The 23,508-nt window shown below is 39.0% G+C and overlaps 1 protein-coding gene across 1 annotated transcript in view; it reads left to right on the top strand.

Annotated features, from left to right (window-relative positions):
- The window catches only part of spata5 (spermatogenesis associated 5), a 171,871-nt gene that overhangs the window by 126,563 nt on the left and 21,800 nt on the right, over nt 1–23,508 (top strand). The window contains exon 15 of the mRNA XM_017709728.2: nt 15,267–15,431. Coding sequence (XP_017565217.1) covers nt 15,267–15,431 — 165 coding nt within the window. The remainder of the gene's footprint in view (nt 1–15,266; nt 15,432–23,508) is intronic.

The raw sequence follows: 23,508 nt of genomic DNA, 5'->3' as shown, positions 1-23,508 counted from the left end.
CATTGGCTGGCTGTGGCCTTCAGACAGCTTTGCATTAACAGACACAGTTCAGTAGTGGAAATCACTGCATTAGGGCTGATTGGAGGTTTGAATCTCATTGGGACCGATTAGGGTAGTGAATCTGTCTGGGTCCAGTTGGGGCAGTGGATCTAGTTTAGGTTGATCAGGGAAGTGGATGTGATTTAAGACTGACAAGGGAGTGAATCTGATATTAGGCCGAATGGGGAAGTGGATCTGACTGATTCCGATTGGGGCAGTGGATCTGATTGAGGTTGATTAGGGGAGTGGATCTGATTTGTACTTATTCGGGCAGCAGACCTGATTGGGGCTGAATGGCCAGTGGATCAGACTAGAACTGATTCAGGTATTGGACCTGATTGGGATTGATTGCAGTAGATCTGACACGTATGAGTGCTTCTAATTGGGACCTGTAGGGGTTGTGATCTGATTAAGATTGGTAATGGGATTGGTTCTGGTTGAGAGAGTGGATCTGATTGGGACCGATAAGACTAGTGCATCTGACGGGCTGATTGGGGGAGTAGATCTGTAAAATTATAATATTCTAATACAATGACAGATCATACCATAGAGTGTTTTGGAGATCCAGAGCTGGTTAGGAGGAAAATGGAACTAGTGATCATGTCTGCACATGTGTCTTATTTTAATCTGGTCCTTCATTCTTTAATTATTTACCTTGCCTGTGTTTGTGTGTGTGTGTGTGTATGGGTGTGTGTGAGAAGCACGTGGCCCTTGGTTCACCCCAAGGGGAACCTATAAAGTAGGTATGGTTGCTATAAATAACATTTTTACTGGCCTTTCAAACACTCAATCCAATCTCTCCCTTTACACAAACACACACACACATGCACAGACACACAGAAACACATTCTGTAACTGGGTGGGTTCATTTCTTTTGTTCTTATATAATGTTTAATATTGCATACATAAATCATAATCCTGTTTTCATTAACTGTAATAAATGTGCATCAGTACTTTTATGTTGGTGGTGCTTCTATTAAAGGCATCAGAGTGGTGAGATTTGCATGATCCCTGAACATTAAAATGAAACACGACGTGAACTTTTCTTTTTCTTGTAATTATGTATATTATAAAACATTTGTTAGCTCTAATCACAAGCAATATATGTTAAATGTTTCATAGCCGCAGGGTTACAGTTGCATACATGCACGCACGTTCATGTGAACGTCAGGATATCAGGTGTTTGGGCAGATTGTAATAGGTTGTTGAGGGTACAGCTGTGTGCGGGGTGTAGGGTGGAGCCTGGTGGATTTTGGGTGCATCAGTACTTGTGTTGTGAAATGGCCCATCCATGCCCTGCCCACAAATACACTATTTACTTGCCTGCTTGACCAACACTACCACACACCCCCACCCCCCACCTCCATGAATTACGCCGCCAGATGAAAGACATTTTACATTTTTGACTAAAGACCTGCAAATCTTGACCAACCTAGCAACAGTAGCTACTAAAGAAAACATTTGTGGGCAGAGCATGGGGAGGTTGGCCGGGTTACAGGCTGTAAATGGCTATTTGTGAATTGCTGAGTAAAAGACTGTAGACAGGTGTGTGTGTGTGTGTGTGTGTGTGTGTGTGTGTGTGTGTGTGTGTGTGTGTGTGTGTGTGTGGATAGTCCTGTTTTGATTATTTTTTGACTGAGGATTAGGCTGTTTGTGACTCTGACCTTTCACCTCTTTGCATTTGGAATCCCCACCTGTTGTTTTATAGTCTTAAGTGTGTGTGTGTGTGTGTGTGTGTGTGTGTGTGTGTGTGTGTGTGTGTGTGTGTGTGTGCAAGAGTTGGTGGGAGCAGCCAGTATCCATGGAGACAACTGAAGCATAGACATGCATACACACTTTGCAAATGCCGAGCACGCATGTGCAAGGCTGTGTCTCTTAGCCCACCATCCCCAGTGATCAAAATCAGTATCATCAGTACCACACAGACTATGAGTAGAATAAGGCAGCAACTAAGCAAAAATTGCCCACTCAATGTTGGCTTGAATAACACTTCAGAAGTTAAAGCAGGTGCAGAACACTTGATTATTTTTGGAAATATTTATACAGCTTATGTTGGTCTTCCAGGTAGTTGCTATGGTGCTAGACTATCCCAGATAGATGCTGATGTGGTTCCTAAGCTGTTGCTAAGATACCTTAGGTATTTGCTAAGGTGTTGCTAACATATTTGTCTGATGGTGACATACACTATATGGACAAAAGTATTGAGACACACCTCTTAAGAGTTCCAAACATCCTCTGACATTGACATTAACATAAGCACAAAAGCTGCAGCTGCATGCAAGTCACTAAGCACAGTGCCAATCATTGGATAGAGTGGTGTATAGTATGCTGCTGCTGGACTTTGGAGCAGTGGAAATGTATTCTGTGGAGTAACGAATCATGCTTCTCTTTCTGGCGGCCTGATGGATGAGTCTGGGTTGGAAGACTGCCAGGAGAACATTACCTGCCTGACTGCATTGTGTAAAGTTTGGTGGAGGAGGGATAATAATATGGGGTTGTTTTTCAGGGGTTGGCCTAGGCCTCTTAGTTCCAGTGAAGGGAAAGCTTCAGCACACGACCTTTTAGTCAATTTTACGCTTCCAACTTTGTGGTAACAGTTTGGGGAAATCCCTTTTCTGTTTCAACATGACCCAGTGTTCAAAGCAGGTTCATAAAGTCATGACTGGGTGAGTTTGGTGTGGAAGACCTTGACAGGCCCTCTCAGAGCCCTGACTTCACCTCCATTGAACACCTTTTTGATGAATTAGAACACAGATAGCCCTCTCATCCAGTATCAGTATCTGACATCACAACTGCTCTTCTGGATGAAAGGGCAAAAATTCCTCCAAACACACTCCAAAATCTTGTAGAAAGCATCCCAGAAGAATGGAAGCTGTTATACCTGCAAAAGGGGGCCAACTTCATATTAATGCCTATGGATTTAGAATGGGATGCCATAAAAGCTCATGTAAGTGTAGTGTGTAGGTGTCCTGATATTTTTGTCCATATAGTGTAAGAGGAGTGCCCAAAAATACTTGGCTACAGAGTGTATTTTCACTGTGGTGGGATAGAAGGTAGTGTTATAAGCATTATGTGTTATGTAAGTGCAATGTCTCCATTTCAGGATGTTGAGCATTCCTCCATTCATTCCAATGGGGGGAAAAAAGTTTAAGTGGATGCGGTATGAACAAAACAAAACACAAAAAAGCATAAAAAACCTATTCAGGCATAGGCGTATGGAAACTAAGCTGCAAAACAACTCATTTGGAAATCACATTTACATATATCCATCTATTCAGCCTACAGATGTTTAGCTCCACCCATTCAGACTGAAGCTAAGTTCTGCTTTTTAAATGAGGCACCATACAGTGTGGCAAAATATAGCTAATTTACATATTGCATATATTTAAGGCAAGGTGCAAAATACTGGGTCCTGGGGGGTCCAGGAGTCCATAATTAACCTCTTGCACCCTATAAATGTCTCAAAATCAACACCCCTGAAAATAAACTTATGACGTTAATGTTTTTCTTAGCTAACTACCGATGCAGAACTGGCCTGCCTTAGCGTGGCGCTGTAGCAAGCTAGTTCAGCCAGTTGGTCCTTCATAGCCTAGCAACTGTAACTACTCTCAGGATACCTAAACTTTACAATCTAAATCTGAAAACTTTCCCAGTTCCTGAGTAGCACTTCCAGAAGAAGAACAAACATTTTAGTGCTTTGAAGCTGGCATCAGTGTCGCAATGGCAAGTGAGCAACGAGCCAGCGCTGGAATAACCAGCCAACATATTTCAGGCTTTGCTTAATGGCACAGTAACAACATTCCTGTTCAGTTCTAGACAATAAAGATAGATCGGAAGAGGTTCATGTACAAATGAATGAATTTTTAGTTTGTAAAGCCACACAAACATAAAGTGGACCTTTAAGGGAAAAAGATAAATGAATGGACCCATTAAGGTCTGTTTTATTATGTTTACCTTACCATTAATAATTAACTTTTGTACTGATAAAAAAAAATGTCTTTCTTGCTTTACAAAATAAAAGTATTAGGCTGTGTGGGCTCCCTCCACCTCACTCAGGACCCCTAAAAATGTTCACAAATGGCCTCGTGTGTGTGTGTGTGTGTGTGTGTGTGTGTGTGTGTGTGTGTATACTAATTTTAATATTTTGTGTTGGTTCTGCTGAAATTCTGTGAATGTCCTGTTTTTCTGATTTACTCCACAGCACACCCACAGTTACTGAGTTACACACTCAGTGTTGTAGACGGGTGTGTGTAGCGTTGTGTTGGGTGTTCTCCACACAATAGCATTGTAAACTGACCGCACTTTACTGTTGTGCTAAAAGCAGGTTCGTTGCTGGGCACCAGGGATCAGGTTGCCCTCGGCAACAGAGAGTGACCTCGACTACCTGTTCACTGAGTGTGACGTGTGTCTCATATGGGGCGGAGCATTGCTTTAAGGTGCTTTGGTTTTGTGCCAGGCTCTCTCTCTCTCTCTCTCTCTCTCTCTCTCTCTCCGTCAGACTCGCTGACCTTTTCTCTTTTTCCTTTTATTTCTCACCCTCACTCTGTCTTTCTGTTTGTCTCTATCTCCTTTTATCTCTCTTTCTCCTTTCTTTTTTTCTTCTTTTATCTCTCTCTCTATTTCTTGGTTTGTCTATCTTTCTCTTAGTCTCTCTCTCTTTTGATATTTCTCTTCTTTAGTTGATCTTTCTTTCTTCCAATATCTCTATATGATTTTTCTCCTCTCTTCTTTGTTTCTGTCTCTCTGCCTCTCTCTCTCTCTCCTTCATTCTTTCTCTCTTTCCTTCATTCTTCTTTTTCTTTTGTTTTTCTCTTTTTGTTTTGAAAATGTTATTACCCAAAATGGTTAGCCATAAACACACAACACACTCCACCAAATAACAGCCTGAAACCTGTGTGTGTGTGTGTATTTGTGTGTGTGTGTGTGTGTGTGTGTGTGTGTCTGTGTGTGTTTGGCAGTAGTTAAATGTTTTGGTTTGATGCTCCAGAGGAAGCGGATGTCTCTCTGGATCTCTCATTGAGTCAGTCTCATCACTCACCACCCCTGTGAGTATGTGCGTAGTGTGTTTTGGATGGCATGCAGGGTACATGCTGTGGTTATTGTGAATGGAATCTCATATCCTGTTGTTTATAATGGAGTGTACCACTGGCAGAGGGAGGGCGGGGTGTAAACAGGGCCAGGAGAATGGAAGAGTCCTGTTATCGGTTTCATTCAGACAGATACTGGAGAAGTGGAAAGTGTGTGACTGTTAGCGTGTGTGTGTGTAACTCTGAGTGAAGTAAATATTTGTCATTCCAGCGAGTGAGAGTGAAAGAGAGGGAACACACCACCTCTTTATTATTGTTCCAGTACACACACACGCTGCTGCCAAACTGTAATAAGCCTGCTGACCCTTTAACCTCACAGCTACCACACTTCACACATAGAGCCATGTTTATTTTGTCATGCGAACAGCTACGTTTCCGTATGTTTCCCAATTCAAGGAATAGTTTGGCAAAAAAAACAAAAGCAAATCTACGCCATCCTCTCCTTAAGGCTCACTAGCTGTTGTCAACAAATTTTTCAAGAGTGAAACTGCAATGACGTCAGTGGAATTTGTCTTGATGAGCAATTTTATATCCCAAAGTTTGGAATTCTTTCCCAGTGAATTCCCATTTAATGAACTTTGACCTGCAGATTTGTGAATTCCAAACTGAAGGAAATGCTTATTTTAGCAGTGTTAAGCACAAATCTTTAACCTCAACATGAATCAGAAATCAGAATGCGTTTTTATTCCTTAACAGGGCTTCCGAGTGAAAATGAATACTCGGCTGGGAAGTAATTGTGGGAGGGACATGATTTTATTCTTCAGGAATTGATTGGCGTGTGCAATACTGGATGTTCCGAAACGAACACAGAATCAAACTCTGATGCTCAGCAGAATGTCTGTTTTGCAGAAAAGCTAAAGATAAAAAATAAAAATAAACAGATTTTGTCCAAAATTATGTACTGCAGCAGTTTGATGTGTATTTTCGGTAATTCCCAAATATGATTCATTATTTGTTTGTAAGCTAATGTTTTTATTAGCTTGATTTTAATGTATAGTTTTATTGTACTTTTGACGACGTAGACGAGGCGAAACAGCGTTTAGCAGGCTAACTTTTTAGCATCCATCATTGTGCATGTTGAGAAAATACTGCCAGCAGTGGTGAAGCTCCAGGGCCTTCTAAGCAAAAAATTGACCGGGTATTGGATCAGGAATTGTTTTTCTCTGTGGCATCTATGTGGATATAGCCAAGCCAGCTCTCCTATTAGTTAGGACTTCAGGAGCTAAAGAGACATCCTAATCCATCCATCCATTTTCGAAGCCGCTTCTCCCTCAGGGTCGCGGGGGAGACATGCTAATATGTTAGATTAACTGTCAGCCTGATTACGAAATGGCAGAAGAAGCAACCAGTGATGATTTCCAGTAGGCTAGAAAGAAATGTCACTCTAGGCTTTCTCGCAGTTCTAGATGCATCACTGACTGAAGACAAGCAGCAGTCGAATCTGTAGGTTGTTAGAAATGAAAAACAATGGCAGTAGCTCTGTACTGAGTCACTGTTAAACTGCTACAAGGTAAAACATATGCTAATGTGTCTGTCACAAGCTTCAGGTAAATAATGAGATCTCTTTTATGTATGTAAGTAATGCTTTTGGATGATTAAAAAGTCTGTTTTATTAGTAGTAAGCAGTAGTAATATTATAATGTAGATTTAGTGTTGATTGTAATACTCAGTGGACTATGTGTTCATTTCTTGACCTGTGTAAAATTCTTACTTTTCAACCCTAAAAATGTTCCTAAAAAAAAACAAAAACAAAACATAAACCTATGAAAAAAGGCTTGTACACTGCTGTTCACATTCATGCATTAACATAAATTACAAATAACTTGGAATAGTTTCCAGCAGAATAATCAAGTCAAATTGATTAGTGATGAAATGTATTTCCTCATAATTCATTGAATGATTTCTTGAAGAATTGTTTTTTTTTTTTGTCATCAATTGATTCAAACCTTCTGCAGAGACCTCCACCTGTCCACTGGAGAGAGAAAGCAGAGGAAGCGAGAGAAACAGGGAGGGTTCTAAAGGTGCGAAAGGAAGAGGCAGAAATAATGATGTTGAGTTACTGCTTCTGGGCCACAAATGTCTCTGCTGTATTCATCAAAGGAAAAGGATAAAAGCCAAAAAGGGGGTGGGGGGGAATAGGGGTGGGGGGTGTGAACGAAACCAGGCTAACAACACAGAATAGTAATATGGAAAGAGTAGAGGAAAGGAAAGCAGGCAGGTGGATGGAGGAGTGGATAGAAAAGAAAGAGAAAAAAAGTATTGGAAAGTTGTTTTACAGTGTAATAAATACAGGTTTGGTTTTAAGGCATTGTGAGGACAGTCGGGGTCTCGCACGAGAACCATGCTGTGCGAGTTGGGGACAGCTGCGCAGAAGGGAAGCCTTATAAAGTAAACACACCCACAGTTTACAGCATACCTCTACAGTTGTCGAACGGCAGTTTTTTGCGCTCCACCATATACAGTTGTGTGCAAAAGTTTAAACACACCCTGTCAAATTACATGTTTGGATGATTTTACTTTTTTTTTATAGAAAGCAAGTTAACACATCCTTCATAAGCTACAGACTAAATATGGCATTTTTCTGCAAATTTGGGCACAATTTCTGTGTTTACAGAGTTTAAAATAACGCAAGAATAAAAAGAAAATGTAAATTTTATCATTTGACCGGGGGTGCTGTAACTCTATACAGACACATACACTGTCATTCAAAAGCTTGGAATTACTTGTCCTCTTCATTTTTATCATGAAAACATATAGAGTGTACAATGAAGTGGTGTAAACCAGACTAAACTAGTAGTTAAATGATCAATAATATACTATAATATCTGCTTTTGATCGGAGTTGAAATATATGTTATGTGTGTATGGATTTTATCATAGTTTATTCTGGATATGTACTATATTCTAAAATAATTCTGGCTATTAATGCTATCGTATGTTCATTCTGGATATTCATTTTATTATAACTGCAATATGTATGGTTATTTTATCATCATGTATTTCTGGAAATTAATTCTACAAAAACTTCTTTCTGGGTGTTAATTGTGTCATATTATCATTCTAAAAATGAGAGAATGATTTTAAGAGATATATTTTAGGTGTTCGTTTTTTTTTTTTACCCCCGTTTTTTTTTTTTTTTTTTCTTTTTTCATTCTGACTACTAACTGTATTTGAGCTTGTTTCCGGATATTAATTTTTTAAGTTAATTCTGGATAATTCATCATATAATCATTCGGAATATATATATATATATATTATAACGATTTTGTATGTCAGTTTTATCATGAGGTACTTCTGGAAATGAACATAACTAAAACTGAATTCTGGATGTTAATTGTATTGTAATTTTATTGGAGTTTATTCTATGTATTACTTTTTATTAGACCCTCATTCTGGATGATTTTGGAAGGGCTCCTTTCACAATAATACATTTGTTCGAAATTTATTCTACATATTAATTTTGTACGTGTTCTACAGCTTTCTCCGTCGGTTTAGAATCATCCCCAGCTCGGTTCATTATTTTGGATACATCATTTCTTTATTTTAAAAATCTTACTGCTAAATAATGTAGTAGTGTATTAAATGTCTCTGCAACAATGTTGATTTTATAACACTTACCACTTCAGGGCCACTAGTGTGATACAAAACTCTCTCTCTCACACACACACACACACACACACACACACACACACACACACACACACACACACACACACACACACACACACAAACTGTGTTTTTCAAATCCGGTAGTGAATTTTATAGGCTGTAGCAACACCAGCACACACACTTTGCACAGGTGGTGAGATTTACAGGCTCTACCAGCTGGACTTGTAGGTCACCTTGAGCGCACTCTTAAAACATAGCAAAACAGCTGTGCCTTCGTGTGTGTGTGTGTGTGTGTGTGTACAGTACTCTTAATATTCTAGGCCTTAATTGCCTTGTTAGGCATTTCAAGAACTGTCTTTAGGAACACTCAGCTGATGAAAATACTTTTCAAACCTCATCCTAACCATCAACAACCATGGCCTCCTCTAAGCAGTTGGCTGAGGATCTGAATATGAAACTACCAAAACAGAGGAAAGCTATTAAAAGATATCGCAGTGCTTCCAGCTCACGGTTTTCTCTGTATGAACTGTCATTAAGAACTGTCAGTTGGGGAATTGTGGAAGTCAAAGCAAGATGTCGAAGACCAAGAACATTGCTTGTATGTTGGCCAGAAAGGCAAAGCAAACCATGTGATATTGCAGGCCAAAACTGCATGGAAGAGTCATCAAAAGGAGACTTTACATGTGACCTCATCACAAAAGTCAATGTCGGAGATATGCAAAACAACATTTGGAAACAAGTGCTGTAAACTGGTGAAGTGAAAACTGAACTCCTTCGTCAGACTCTCCAAAGATATTTTATATTTGGAGATAAAAGGAGCAGCATTTGATGAAAGGCATAGAAAATTTGCACAGCAACCATTGCAAATGTTGAAATCACCAAGGAATAAAACACAAAGCCTTTAAAGCCTTAAAAGCTGGGGTTACACTGCAAAACTTTTATCCCGCTTGTAGCACCGATTCTCAGTCTGGCTGAGACTGTGTTGGTTGGCTCTAGTCTGTAGGTTTTTGGCTCAGACTGAGTCGACAGTTGGAGAGAGAATTGAGTAGTGTTGCAGGGGTGCAGTCTCAGATTCTCCCGATCAAATTTTAGGCCAGTTGGACTGTATAAAATGTTAGATTTCTTCAACCTGACTCTGAGCTCAGTGTAGTAGTGTATACTGGTCAACCACTACATCTGAATGGACTTCTTTAATTGAGTTTGAGGCACGAGCACATTTGAGTTTATGTACATTTAAAACTTCCTGTACATTTACAAAATACCACGCTGACCACATTTTTACATCCATGACCCTCACTTAAACATATCTACCTGTTGCTTCTTTACTGTGTCAGGGCAAATAGCAGAGCAAGCAGCAGCGAGCTGCTCCACCTTTGTTTATTTGCATGTCCTAGTAACAGAGAACATGAGAGTTCATGGGAGTTCAGTGAGTTCAGGTTTGATTCAGCAACAACGCAACAAATTGAGTAGTGTGTGTTCCTCCTTCATTTAATGCGTGATCCTCAATATTTCAGTCACTCAAAAAATCTGCAGAAAAGAGTTGGATATTGTGGCCAGTTTTTTGTAATCTGTTAGGACATTCAAAGTCACGTACCTGAGGCTTAAGTTGGAGTGGAAATGGGTTACTTAGATTACTTAGAAGTTCATACAGCTTATTTTCTATAAAAATAATTCATCTTAAACTTAACAATAGTCTGCTATGTGCAGCTCTATGTAATTGTATTTTTGAGTTGTTTGCAGATATTAAAGGTTAAAAAATACAAAGAATGAGTTTTATTGGTCAGGAGAGAAGCAGAGAGTAAAGGCTCTTCTAGAGGACATGGTCTGCCAATGGCCAAAGAGATGGAGGAGAGGGAGAGATGGAGAGATGGTGTTGGGAAGAGAGAGGGACTGAGAGAAACCGAGATGTTGGTGAGTGTGTTAGTGAGTGAGTGCGCTATTTGTTTCTCTTTCAGAACAGATGGATTGTTTTAATAGGTTCCGATCTGTTCAGCTGATGTCATACACACACTTGCCCACATCCTGCCTCTGTTTTTTTAAACCCGAGTTTTTGTGTGTCTGTGCATGACGTGTTCAGTTTGAAGGGGCTCACAGACCCTGTTTACACCTGGTCATTTCATATGTCTTAAGTATTAGGAATATTTTTAGATAGGATTTATGCACTAGGCACGTGCACAGATAGACCCCTTTGAAAGCTTGAGCCATTCCTGGTTGTGTTTCTGTACTTAAATTGCCTGTTCCAACTTCCATCAATTTCAGAATGAGCAGATGTGTAAAAAAATAAAAAATATTGCTAAGATAAAACATTAATCATCTTGTCTTTGTCCTGTTTTTGTTGAAGTACAGGGCAAAGTAGATTTATTAATCACCTGTTTTCTGTTTTTTTGCATTTCGACTACTGTCCCAATTTTGGAATTAGGCATGTAAGCAGTTAAATAAACAACAGTTACTATTTGAATAGGCAGGTTTATCATTTCAGTTGCATAATATTATGAATTGTATGTACGCCATCAAATCCAGTTAAAAATGTACAAGCTAGGAACTCCGCTGTTGCAAGAGGAAAACTACTCTTGCGCACGAGCAAAACACTTGCGTGAGGAAAACCACCCTTGAGCCCAACTTTCTACTATTCTTTAGGCTCGCTATTAAACTTCTGCTCACTTAATTTTTCACAGCTATGGACAGATCCCAACATCCCAACTACTGACTTCTGGAACTGTGTTGTGATTGGCTGGCTGTCAGTGGTCATCAGAGCTTTTGCCGCATATAAAAAACGAGAACAGGACTTTCACTCTAGAAGAAGACCTTCATAGTCCAGCAGTACACGAGGGGTTTTCCTCATGCTCAAGAGTAGTTTTCCTCACGTGAGAGCTGTTTTGCTCACTTCCGAATTTTGGATTAGATGTGACGCCATATGTATGCTTTGGGTGCAGTAGGTAATTCATTCCTCTAGATAGGCCTTATCTGATCATGAAAACAGCAGTGTGGTCATACAATGATGTTATGTGACGCAGACAAATAACGTGTTTTATTATAGCGGCTTCAAATCAGATTTGACACAAATTTGTCACATCTTTGAAATAAGCCTGGCCAGGCAGTTAATCGTCAAGTAATGACGGCCACTTGTCGGTGAAAAGAATTTGCCAGTCTGTGTTCCTACAACCCCAATTCCAATGAAGTAGGGACGATTTGCAAATTCAAAATGAGTCAGTATTTGCAAAAAACAATAAAGTTTATCATTTGAACATTAAATATCTTGTCTTTGTAGTGTATTCAATTGAATATAGGTTGAAAAGGATTTGCGAATCATTGTGTTCTGTTTTTATTTGTTTTACACAACGTCCCAACTTCATTGGAAATTGGGGTTGTAATTTGTGTGCATGCATGTGTGTGTGTGTGTGTGTGTGTGTGTGTGTGTGTGTGAGCGCACATGCATGAGGTTCTCTTCCTGTGTTTCTCTGTGTTTGAAACAAATGCCATCATAAACCCAGTGACCCTCCAAACGAACACACACACATTATCACTGACACACACATCTCAGAGGTCTTAGTTACTAACCCATCTGCACACACACACACACACAGATGCTGCTGAGAGCTGTTAAACTCATCTGAAAGGCCTGAGGCTACGGAGATGTTTTTTTTTCTTTCTCTGTAAAAGCAGGACATTCATCACTTCATAACACGCAACACTGATACACACACTTTTCTTATTCCGCAGGATCCGGTGTGTGTGTGTGTGTTTGTGTGTGTGTGTGTGTTTTGCCTTTTCCTGGCATGTTAGACAAGTGTTGACGAGCACTTTCACAACACGAACCCCCACATTCTGAGTTTGTTGACAGAAGAGGGTCTGCTCTGTGAGTGAGTGTGTATATGTATGTGTCTGTCTACAGTGTATACATGTGTAAGATATGATGAGTGACTTTACATTTTTACACATGTCTCTGTCAAGTGACAACCTGCTTGGGGTCACACAGGTAGGTGTGTGTGTGCGCATATATATATATATATATATATATATATATATATATATATATATATATATATATATATGTGTGTGTGTGTGTGTGTGTGTGTGCGTGTGTGTGCGTGTGTGTGTGTATAAAATGTATGTATGCGTGTGGGTGTGGATGTGGGTGTGTGTGGGTGTGGGTGTGGGTGTGTGTGTATTCACTGGGTCAGTGGAGTTCAACACCCAGAGTTGCCTTGAATGACCTTTTACTAATTATGTTTATTTCATTGAAACAAATGATTGAACATTTCATTTTGTGACTAATAAAACAACCAAAACACTTCAACAAAGTTCACCAGATGTTTTGATAGTGACAATTTTAGCTAGTTTTGAACACAAAAAGTTGACTTAACTGAAGAAAATATGTGTTTCAGTAGGGTAGGGACGATTCTTAATGTTCCATGCTGATTTTCATACTTCAGGACACTTTTACTTCAAAACAATGTGGCCATGAGACTAGAGATGCAATCTCTCTTCCTGCTTATTACTATTTCAGTTAAAATCGTATAAACTATTTTATCTTAAATCTTAAAATCAGTCCATAAAACCTGACTTAACAGTGTTGGTGTTCTAGTGAGCACAACTCCTTTTTGTCTGTTTTCACAGTAACCAACTTCTTGACAGCTAAACATCCTTTCAGACCCATAGTGTTGCATTGTCTTCTCACAGTGGAAGGACAGACAGAAACACCTGTGGAGTTTGTCAGGCCTGAAGCAAGAGTGGAACTTAATTTTCTCCCCTCTCTCAAAGATGAAAGCTGATTAGTTAGTTTTGGTGGTCTACCAGATCTTGCAGGTGGTTGGAGGAAGTCCCATTTTCTCAGTATCTTTAAATCATTGTTTTGAACTCTAGATTTGGAAACCTCTGTTTTTTCCATTTATTTTCCTTGGACTTTTCCCCTTCTTTGTCAACAGAATGACCTTATATCTAATCTCCTCCAACTGCACGCCAACTCATCCCAGCAGTACTGACTGGTGCTCAATCACTCCAGAGAACGCAGGTCCACTACTCCACTGTAATGTTACAGCGGGGATTATTTTGTTGGTTCTTTTATTCTCTGGTGTTCCAACAAAGGCAGGACATTTTGGCCTTAAAAGACAGATGCATGTGTACCCTATGGCATTGTTTTTTCAACGTGTTCCAAAGTGCTTGATCAGTCCACCCTGGACACACCGTTGTTATAAATGTGTTCTGGTCACTGATCCAGCCTGTTCTTTAATACACTGGATGAGAACTGGTGGCAGATGTTCAGAGTAAGAAGGAGCGATCCTTCCCTGGACAGGCTTGGACTCTTCTGCAGGATATGAAAGGGGAATGGGGGCTGGCACAGACCAAGTGTTACGGGGGAGGGGGGTGACCTCTCACTGAGAGGGAGCAGCAACGACTTCCTCTTCGCTTCCTGGAGTTGTTTTCACTGTCTGGCTGATGCAGTGTGACCTCTGACCTTATGCGTGTCGGTGAAATTCATAACATCGATATCAGAGAGACTTTTTGCAGATGAAACTACTGCAAAACTTCCTAAATCTCTTAACATTTGTTCTACTTCAGTGAAGTGTTGGCAAAGCTTCATATTGCTCTATATGGCCATGGCCCATGCGCATGAATTACACTTAACAGGGCCCTGGTCAAGTTTTCTAAGTCTAGATTTTCCAAGTGAAAATACAGTGTCTCTACAGAGACACCCTTCTGCAAAATATAATATGGCTGTTGATTAGGTGAATTTAACTTACTGGGGGAAAAAAACATAAAATTTGATGTAACTAAGTTGCGACACATTTTATTTTTCCAGTATGTTTTAGTGATGAAGCTGACCAACCTACTAGCTCTGTTTTTGGGCCAAGGCTGAGCTGAGCCTTGAAAAGTGAATTTGGAAGAGTGGCTATGTAAAACACCGTTATTATACAAGCCAACCAGGAGGGCACTTACACAGTCTGAGGGCAAAAGGGCAAGAATCTCATGCCCGACCCCCAAATGCATTTTTACATTGTGAGAGCAGCTTAAAACAGAAATGCCTGCTTTCTGGAGTGCTGAAATGAAATGTGTGTGTGTGTGTGTGTGTGTGTGTGTGTGTGTGTGTGTGTGTGTGTGTGTGTGTGTATACACGTGTATATATATATATGTGTGTGTGTGTGTGTGTGTATATATATATATATATGTATATATATATATATATATATATATATATATATATATATATATATATATATATATATGTATATATGTGTGTGTGTGTGTGTGTGTGTATGTATGTATGTATATATATATATATGTGTGTGTGTTTTTTGTACGTTTTGTACACACATATATACGTGTACACACACACACACACACACACACACACACACATATATATATATATATATATATATATATATATATATATATATATATATATATATATATATATGTATAAAAAATGTTTTTTTAGTACTTAATAATTGTGATGTACTTAATAATTGTAATTTGTAGATCCTAAGTAAGTCAGTCTCTCTCTCTCTCTCTCCCTTTCTCTTCCTCTAAGGCTCTGATGCGGCCAGGCCGTTTGGACCGGATTGTGTATGTGCCTCTCCCGGACGCTGCCACCAGGAGGGAAATTTTCACCCTGCAGTTCCGTAACATGCCTGTCCATCCCAGCGTGCACCTGGATGATCTTGTGACCCGCACAGAGCGCTACTCAGGGGCAGAGGTGAGAGGTCATGAACGTTGTGGGGTGGCACAACAGAGGGTTTTGTACAGCTCTCATCACACTCCTTTTCTTGGAAATTTTTTGGGCATTTTGTTTGTTTGCTTTTTTGTATCTTTTTGATTAGGAAACCATTTCAATGTGTTTTTACATTGGCTGTAGCTTTTTTATTTAGGCCAACAAAAATCTGTATACTGTAGTCAGTGTATACTGAGTTAATGTATACTGTAGTCAGTAACAGTATACATTAACTCAGAGTCCAGGTTGTTATTGAGGGAATCTAATCATTAGGGAGATATACTGTCTCTTGGGGTAATGATATCCTTGGCTAGCATAGCAGTTCGCTAGCCAGGCTAGTGTGTCCACTAGCCCCATCTGCATTGTGTGTCCATCAGTCAGCTGTTTCACACAGCAGCAGGGTGTGGCAGCCTGTAGCTTCAATACAGCTTCAAAACATCAGAGTCTGACACTTGTAAATGTAAGTGCGAGTGTACGGGACACCGAGACAAATGACAGGGCAAATTTGTGAAATACACCTTATTTTTCCAAAAAAAGTTGGGACACTGTGCAAAATGTAAATAAAAATAGAATGCAATGATATGCAAATCATGTAGACCATAATTTCAAAGGAAAATACTACAAAAACAACATATCAAATGTTGAAACTGAGAAGCTGTGCCCATTTTGAATTTGATGCCAACAACATATTCCAAAAGTGTTGTCACAGGAGCAGGTTTACCAGTGTGTTTCATCACCTCTTCTTTTAACAACAGCGTTTGGGAACTGAGGAGACCGACTGCTGCTTTAAAAGATGTTTTCCCCATTCTTGTTCGATATAGGATTTCAGCTGCTCAACAGTTCTGGGGCTCTTTTGTTGTATTTTTCATTTCATAACCCTCCAACTGTTTTTACTGGGTGACAACCAGTGAAACAACTGGACTGTACTGCTGGCAGGCCAGTTTAGCACCCGGACTCTTTTAATATAGAGCCATGCTGCTGTAATACATGCAGAATGTGGTTTGGCATTGTCTTACTGAAATATGTAAGGCCTTCCCTGAAAAAGACGTAATTTGAATGGCAGCATATGTTGCCAAAACATGTATGTATCTTTCAGCATTAATGGTGCTTTCACAGATGTGCCAGTCACCAAAGAAATGTACACTAATGCACCCCTGTACCATCATGAATACTGACACTTCCAGTTCACCTCAGTCCATGTTAAATGAGCTTGGGCCCAGAGAAGGTGGTGGTGTTTTTGGATCCTGTTTAGATACGATTTCTTCTTTGCCTTTTTAGTGTTTTATCTTGTATTTCTGGATGCAGCAACATTTCTTGTTGTATTTCTGGATTTTTTACACCCAGTCATGTTACTAACCTGTTGCCAAATAACCACCAGGTGCTTTTTTGCATTACACAACACATTTTGGAAGGGCTAAGAAGAGGTATTGGTCTATCCCTAATTTTTTGTTTAAAGTGGAAATCACAGCAGTATGATGTAATACGTCAAAAAACAGAAACAGGACGTCCATCAAAACCAGAGTGACACCTTCAGCAGCTGTTTGATTAAAATGTGTTTTGGTTTTGTCATTTTAACTGTCGCTCACTCATGTCGTTTGCTGTTAGGACAAGGTGTCAAAGTCTGGCATGTTCAGTGCGATAAGAGCGACTCTCAGGGAATAAGTGGTCCAGTTTTATGCCATTCATATGCATGGATACCATAGAAAATGTCTGTTTGTATGTGAGAGAGTGAGTTGTTTTCTTTTCCTGATGGCTTGTCCGCATCCTCGTGATTCTTACCTCATACACAAATGCCCCATTGTCCGTCTTTGTGTCTTTGTGTGTATGAGAGCAGAGTGACGGTGTGGAAGAAAGAGAGTGTGCATTTGTGTGTGTTTAAGTTGGAGAATTGTGTTGTTACAAATGACTCAGCAGCCACTGTTTTTGTGCGAGACAGAAATGCTCCAAGTCTCGTCCGGCTGGGTCCGGATCAACCACTCGGTCATCAGTCAAAGAACTGCAAATACACAGGAAACATGCTATAAACAGTTGCGACACACTCACAGTCACAGGTTTGTGTTTTTTACTATATCAAGTCCCATGAATTATGCAGTACTACATAACAGCCAGAGACCACCCTTCATTTATTTAATATCCGCTCAAAACAGCCATTAAGTATTTATTTTACAGTGTCGGTGAAAAAAGCAGAGAACATAACAAAATTACCAAGAAGCCTCAACAACTAAATGCCTCATCACCTTTTTCACTGTTTAGTATGTATTACAGCTTCAATTCTTTTCAAGAGACTCACTCTGCAGTGATGTTTTACCGCACCTCCTAAGTTCAGTCTTAGGAGTTGGTTGCATTTTCTGCTTCTCGTGATCCAAGTACCTCTAAACACTTTTATTGATGTTGAGGTCTGGACTCTGAAGTGACCAGCCCATTGTTTTGAGGACACCAGCGGCTTCTTCGCTTGATTTCTCTATTTCCTTTTCTCAGTGAGGCTTATTGACAGCTAGATCTTTTCAGACACCTAGCATTGAGTTGTCTTCTCACAGTGGAAGGATGGACAGAAACACCTGTCGATTCTTTTAGATCTCAGGCAACTTTGTTCTCTCTTCCAAAGATGAAAGCTTTATGGTCTGTTTATCTGATGCAGACAGTTTTGGGGGGCTACCAGGTCTTGTATTATATTGTTAGAAGTCCCATTTTCTTTGTATCACTATAGTCAATTTTTGAACTCCAGTTTTGGAAACTCCTGTGTTTTCACTAATTTTGCATTGACTTTCCATTTTCTTGTGCAAGTGGAAAGAGTAATTTGTACATAATGGCTGTTTGACTGAAAGTTAAATAAATGAACGGTGGTCTCTGACCTTTGCACAGTGTTGTGTATACAAACACATACAGAGGTAACCACACACTTTTTATTGTACACTTATAGCTCTGTTGACTCTTTCTCTTGCAATGACTATGTTCTCAGAGCATTGTTGCTTTACATTATTTTGTATTTAGCTCAGTATTAATGACATTTCTATAATGCCAGACAAAACAATAAGCCTTGATAGAGTTACTTATCAGTGTACCTACAGATGTTTTGAGTTAGGGCTGCATTGATTGGTTGAATCCAGTTGAAGCCAGTATGGAGTAAGCTCAACATAACTTTCTTAAAGGTCTGTTTAGTGCTCTACAATGTTCATGTGATAAACATGGCCATTCTGAGAGGCTGGAACACAGTACAGCAAGTGTGTTGTTTCAGTGTGCTGTAAAAGAAGAATAGTGTATGATGTAGTATGATGGGGCAAATGAGAGGAAATGGTAGAACGCACAATGGTTGGGCCAACTACTTAAAAAAAAGTAAGTAAATTAATCAGTTGCAGAATTAATTAGTAGTTGCAGCACCATTCTGAATATATGAGTGCATAAGCATAGTTTTCACTTGTAATGCTTCTGAAAATCTAGTTAACTGTTAAGTAGAAGTTTTGGGGAAAATTGCTTAATATGCTATTTTAAGACTTACTTAACAATCTGTACCATTAACATATGAATAACCCATTTGCATGGTTACATTACACCTATTTGCACTGCCTATGATCCACCAATTTGCATGGTTACTCTACACTCATTTGCATGATTATGTTACAACCATTTACATGGTTACACTACACATCGTTACCATGCACCGATTGGCACAATTATTCTACACACATTTGTGTGGTTACACTGTACCCATTACATGACCACACTACACCCAACTGTATTGTTACACAACAGCCATTTTCATGGCTTAGTTTTTATTGCCCTGTTGCAGCTGCACAGCAGAACTAGATTTTTTGGTAAAAATAACAATTCTTCTTTACAGTAACAATAAAGCTCTGCTGATCATTCAACACACAGTCTTATCACAGTTTTCACAATAAATGGTCTTAAACACTAGACTTAATACATAACTGCTAATTCACCAACTTTTAACCCTGATTGGTGCGCAGACCACTGGTCACATAGCAACGCAGATAACAGTGTTGCCTAGTTAGTAGTTAACGAAACAGCAAAGAGAAAGATTTGAAACAAACATCGATAATTTGAAGTCGATTGGACTTAATCTGCATTGCATTCAGCTGGCTTTGTGATATGTTTCATCTGCGTCAAGACACTGTCATAAACCTGAGTAGTTAGCTTCTCATTCGCTACCTTCTCGTTTGAATTTTCCCATTCCATTTAACGTGGAATGTGAAAATTCAAACAAGAAGCTGTGAATGAGAAGCTGACTTCAGCCTCATGAAAAGTCAAACATTAAGAGATTTTTTACAAGAAACTGTTCTACTTTTGCGGAAGAGGTTCCTGCCAGAGATGCGAGAAAAGTGGCTACAACTGAGCTAAAGCTTAAAGCAGGGCAAAGTAAGTCTGCAACGTAAGTTTATTTAAAATTTTTTAGGTAAAAAAAAATTCTTATTATTTTTTTAATTAACCATTGCATTAGCACATACTGAGACATATTTGCAGCCAAGATGGTAATATGGACATAAAATGTGGCTCCCAAAGTGGTTAGATTTTTGTTAAAAAAATATGTCTCTTCTTAAAATTTGGGTTGCCGACCCCATCACTACTCTAATTTTCATGGCTATTTATACGAGTAAAATAAACCCATTTGCATAGTTATTACACACATTTACATACAAACATTACAACCTTTTCCATGGGTGTGTTAGCCAGTTGTGTGGTTGTGCTAAGCCCACTTGCATGGTTACGTTACGCCCATTTTCTTGCTTATATTACACCCATTTGTAAGGTTATGTTACACTCATTTGCATGGCTACACTTCACCCTTTTACATGGTTAGACTTTTTTTTGCCATGCAAAACACGACACTCATTTGCCTGGTTATGCTAAGTCAATTTGCATGGTTACACTACACCTATTTCATGTTAATGCTACACCCATTTCCATTGTTATGCTACATCTACTTTTTATGTTTGTGCTGCACATATTTTCAGGTTACACTATAACAATTTTCATGGTTACATTTGGAGTTCTAGAAAGACTTGCATGGTTATTGGCTGAATGCTATAATGGCAAAGATGCAAGGACATTTGTTTGAAATATTTAAAGCTAACAAGTAGAAAAGAACAACATGTGGGTAATATTATTATAAAAGAAAATCCATCTGCTGTTATGTTGGCATAAATATGTAAATTAGTAGCAATTAAGTAGCAAAAGAAATTACGTATTTATCGTTAATATCATTGTGAGCTATTGCCAAAGATGGTTGTTGTAAAACTATGCTCAAACAAGCAAACAAAGCAGAGAACCTGATAGAAGGGTTTGGAGATGTTTTTCCTGTTCTAACTATCTGCACACATGCGGGGAGAACCTTTAATTGCATTCCTGACACTCTGCTCTTCCTGCGGAAGGTGGAGGAACTGTCAGCCTGTGGGCACAAGCTTGTTAAACCAGCTCCTCTTTGACAAGGTTCGGATTCTACTGACAGCAGCTTTCCCTAGGCCTTCTTCTTTTCTTTCCTCCCTCCTTTCCTCTCCTCCCTCACTCTCACCTCTGGCCACTTAATACAGTAATTGTGGTGTGTTGTCATCAGCAGAAGGAGGAAAGCCTTAACAAAAGAGATGCTTCTCATGCTAGACTTTACGATCAAGCCTGGACAGGGTGTAATGAGAGATCAGACAGACAGATGGAGAGACAGACGGACACACAGAAAGGCAGTAATTGTACTTTAAAGGAATTACTGTGTATCTCAGTGACTGTGTTGTGCATCTGTTGGTGATGTTGTCATGTTATTAAAGAGTTCTAGTTATTTTATTCAGTAATAACGTACAGCAACACAGTGTATATTATAAAGTAGTCACCCGATGGTTAATACACTATTATTTACCATCTTTATTCATTCTGTGTTATTCAGTACAAAGGTTTTTGTCAAAGACGATTGAGAAACAATATACTGTAGAAAGCTTCTGTCCATAGTTATTTTTACCAATGAGATTTCAGGACTTTTCAGTTGTGTATCAGTCTGCATATACATTTTATTCTAACTTCATTCTCAATGTTGTACAGTTTTCCAAATAATCTAAATCATCAGCAGCATTCCGTTTTACTAACTTTTACTAACATCATATTTTATTTCTGTCGGAAGAAGACCTCATATTTCGATTTTTTCACATTTTTGCATTTTTGACATTATTTAAAAATGCCTGTTGCCCTTTACATTGTGTGCAAATTTCATGAACAGTGGGCCAAAAGCAAAAAAAGCCCAAAATGACTAGGAAAAATGTCTGGTTCCATTGACTTACATTAAAAATAAAGCAGGGTTTGCCTTCTGTAAAGTTATTGTTTTGGGTGTATATATATATATATATATATATATATATATATATATATATATATATATATATAGTATATTTGTAATACATTATAAATCATACTTGATACAATCACTGCTTTATAATAGCAGCCCAATTAATTAGTATTTAAAAGAGGCACCCCTTATAACTTCAGTGTAAGGCACTGCCTGTTGTGTAAATGTAAAACTATGTGTCTTTTTGGGTTTGTTTGTTTTTTGACCTCACAAAAGCAGTGATTTTAAAATGGGCAGTTTTTGCAGCTCAGTTTCCATGTATGAATTGTGTGAACTTCAAAAATAAATAAATAAATGTTTCCATGACATGGGCCATTTAAAATCATTTGAAACAATTATTGCAATGCATTTTTACTATATATTGTTGCACATTTATTTTCACTCATAGATGTATTAGTGTATATTAAAGTAATTCAGAATAGTCCATCAACCAAAAAGCAGACATTTGGGCAAAAGCTGGCCACTGGAAGGAATGAAAGATGGCAGAAATGGTGAAGTTGCTCTGAAAAGACTGCAAGGGTCATACAACCTTAAAGCATATGTGTTTGAATAAAATTGCCATTAGTTCATGCCATATTCTCGACTGTAAGAATGAGCCTGATCCTGATTCTAGTCCTCATGTAGACATTTCTGTCTACACAGTTCACCTTGTCAATGTAATCGCTTTCATTTGCATCTTAAAATCTTAAAGCTGGTCATGGTTCAGCAGGCTTGGCTCTGGGTGGACCAGCCTTCCAGCCCTACAGCCCCCAAGGCGTCCAGCTTATTTTGGCTTGTCTGGTGTTGGGCGTGTTGCTGTATTGGGCAGAGGCGCGGAGAGGTCAGAGGTGAAGATTTTTAATGAGTTTAGAGTGGGCTGCTGAAGAGCCCCCGGGCTTCTGCCTCACTTTATGTCTTTCACTTGTCACTTTTTTGTCCTTTCATTATCATTATTTTTAATGACCTTGCTTTCAAGCAGGTGCGAAAACATTTGTTTTTCAATGAGCTTGCCTCCGCCTGGCTCTTTGTTTGATTTCACGTGTTAAAGTGTAAATCTTTTAAGTATTATTTATATGTATGCCACAGAGATGATATGGGGTTGTCACGTTATCGGAATTTTACTTTGAAGCCCAGTGGTGAACCATTAGAACCTTCAGTTTGGGTAGTACCTGTCAAAACTCAGTCAATACATGAGGAAAAATCCCACTTCAGCAATAACGAGACCTTCTGCTAGGATTCTGGTTGTTTGTTAGTGCTAAGAAAACAGCATTTTGCATGAACGCTTTTCCATGAGGCTGGTAGTTACCATCTTATTTGAATATCCCATTCCACCTTAAATAATACAGCAGTTACATTCTGGCGCATTTAGACACAAGAATGTAAGAAATGCAGCACAACGGAAAAAATAGTTTGTATTTGATTGCAACTGCTGTGTCATTTAAGGTGGAATGGAAAATTTGAAAAAGTTCTGGATGATGGTTTATCTTGTAGTTTTACAGTGTAAAACTTTTGTAGCTTTAGCAAGCCACTGATTAGCTGCTGTATTAAGTCAGCCACGTATCTAGAACTTCCAGAATGTCTAGAGTGCCGTTTTTCCTATGAAATAGGTCCCACCTTTTGGAAATGTTAACATGATTGGTCGATCATGAGAGGTAGAACATGAGAGGTAGAAATGAAATGGTGCAAAATTGTGATAACTTCTCAAAATGTTACCATAAAACAATATACATCAGATGAAGT

This window comes from Pygocentrus nattereri, chromosome 14, assembly GCF_015220715.1.
Source record: "Pygocentrus nattereri isolate fPygNat1 chromosome 14, fPygNat1.pri, whole genome shotgun sequence".
NCBI lineage: Eukaryota > Metazoa > Chordata > Actinopteri > Characiformes > Serrasalmidae > Pygocentrus > Pygocentrus nattereri.
This window is presented reverse-complemented; position numbering and strand designations above follow the sequence as displayed.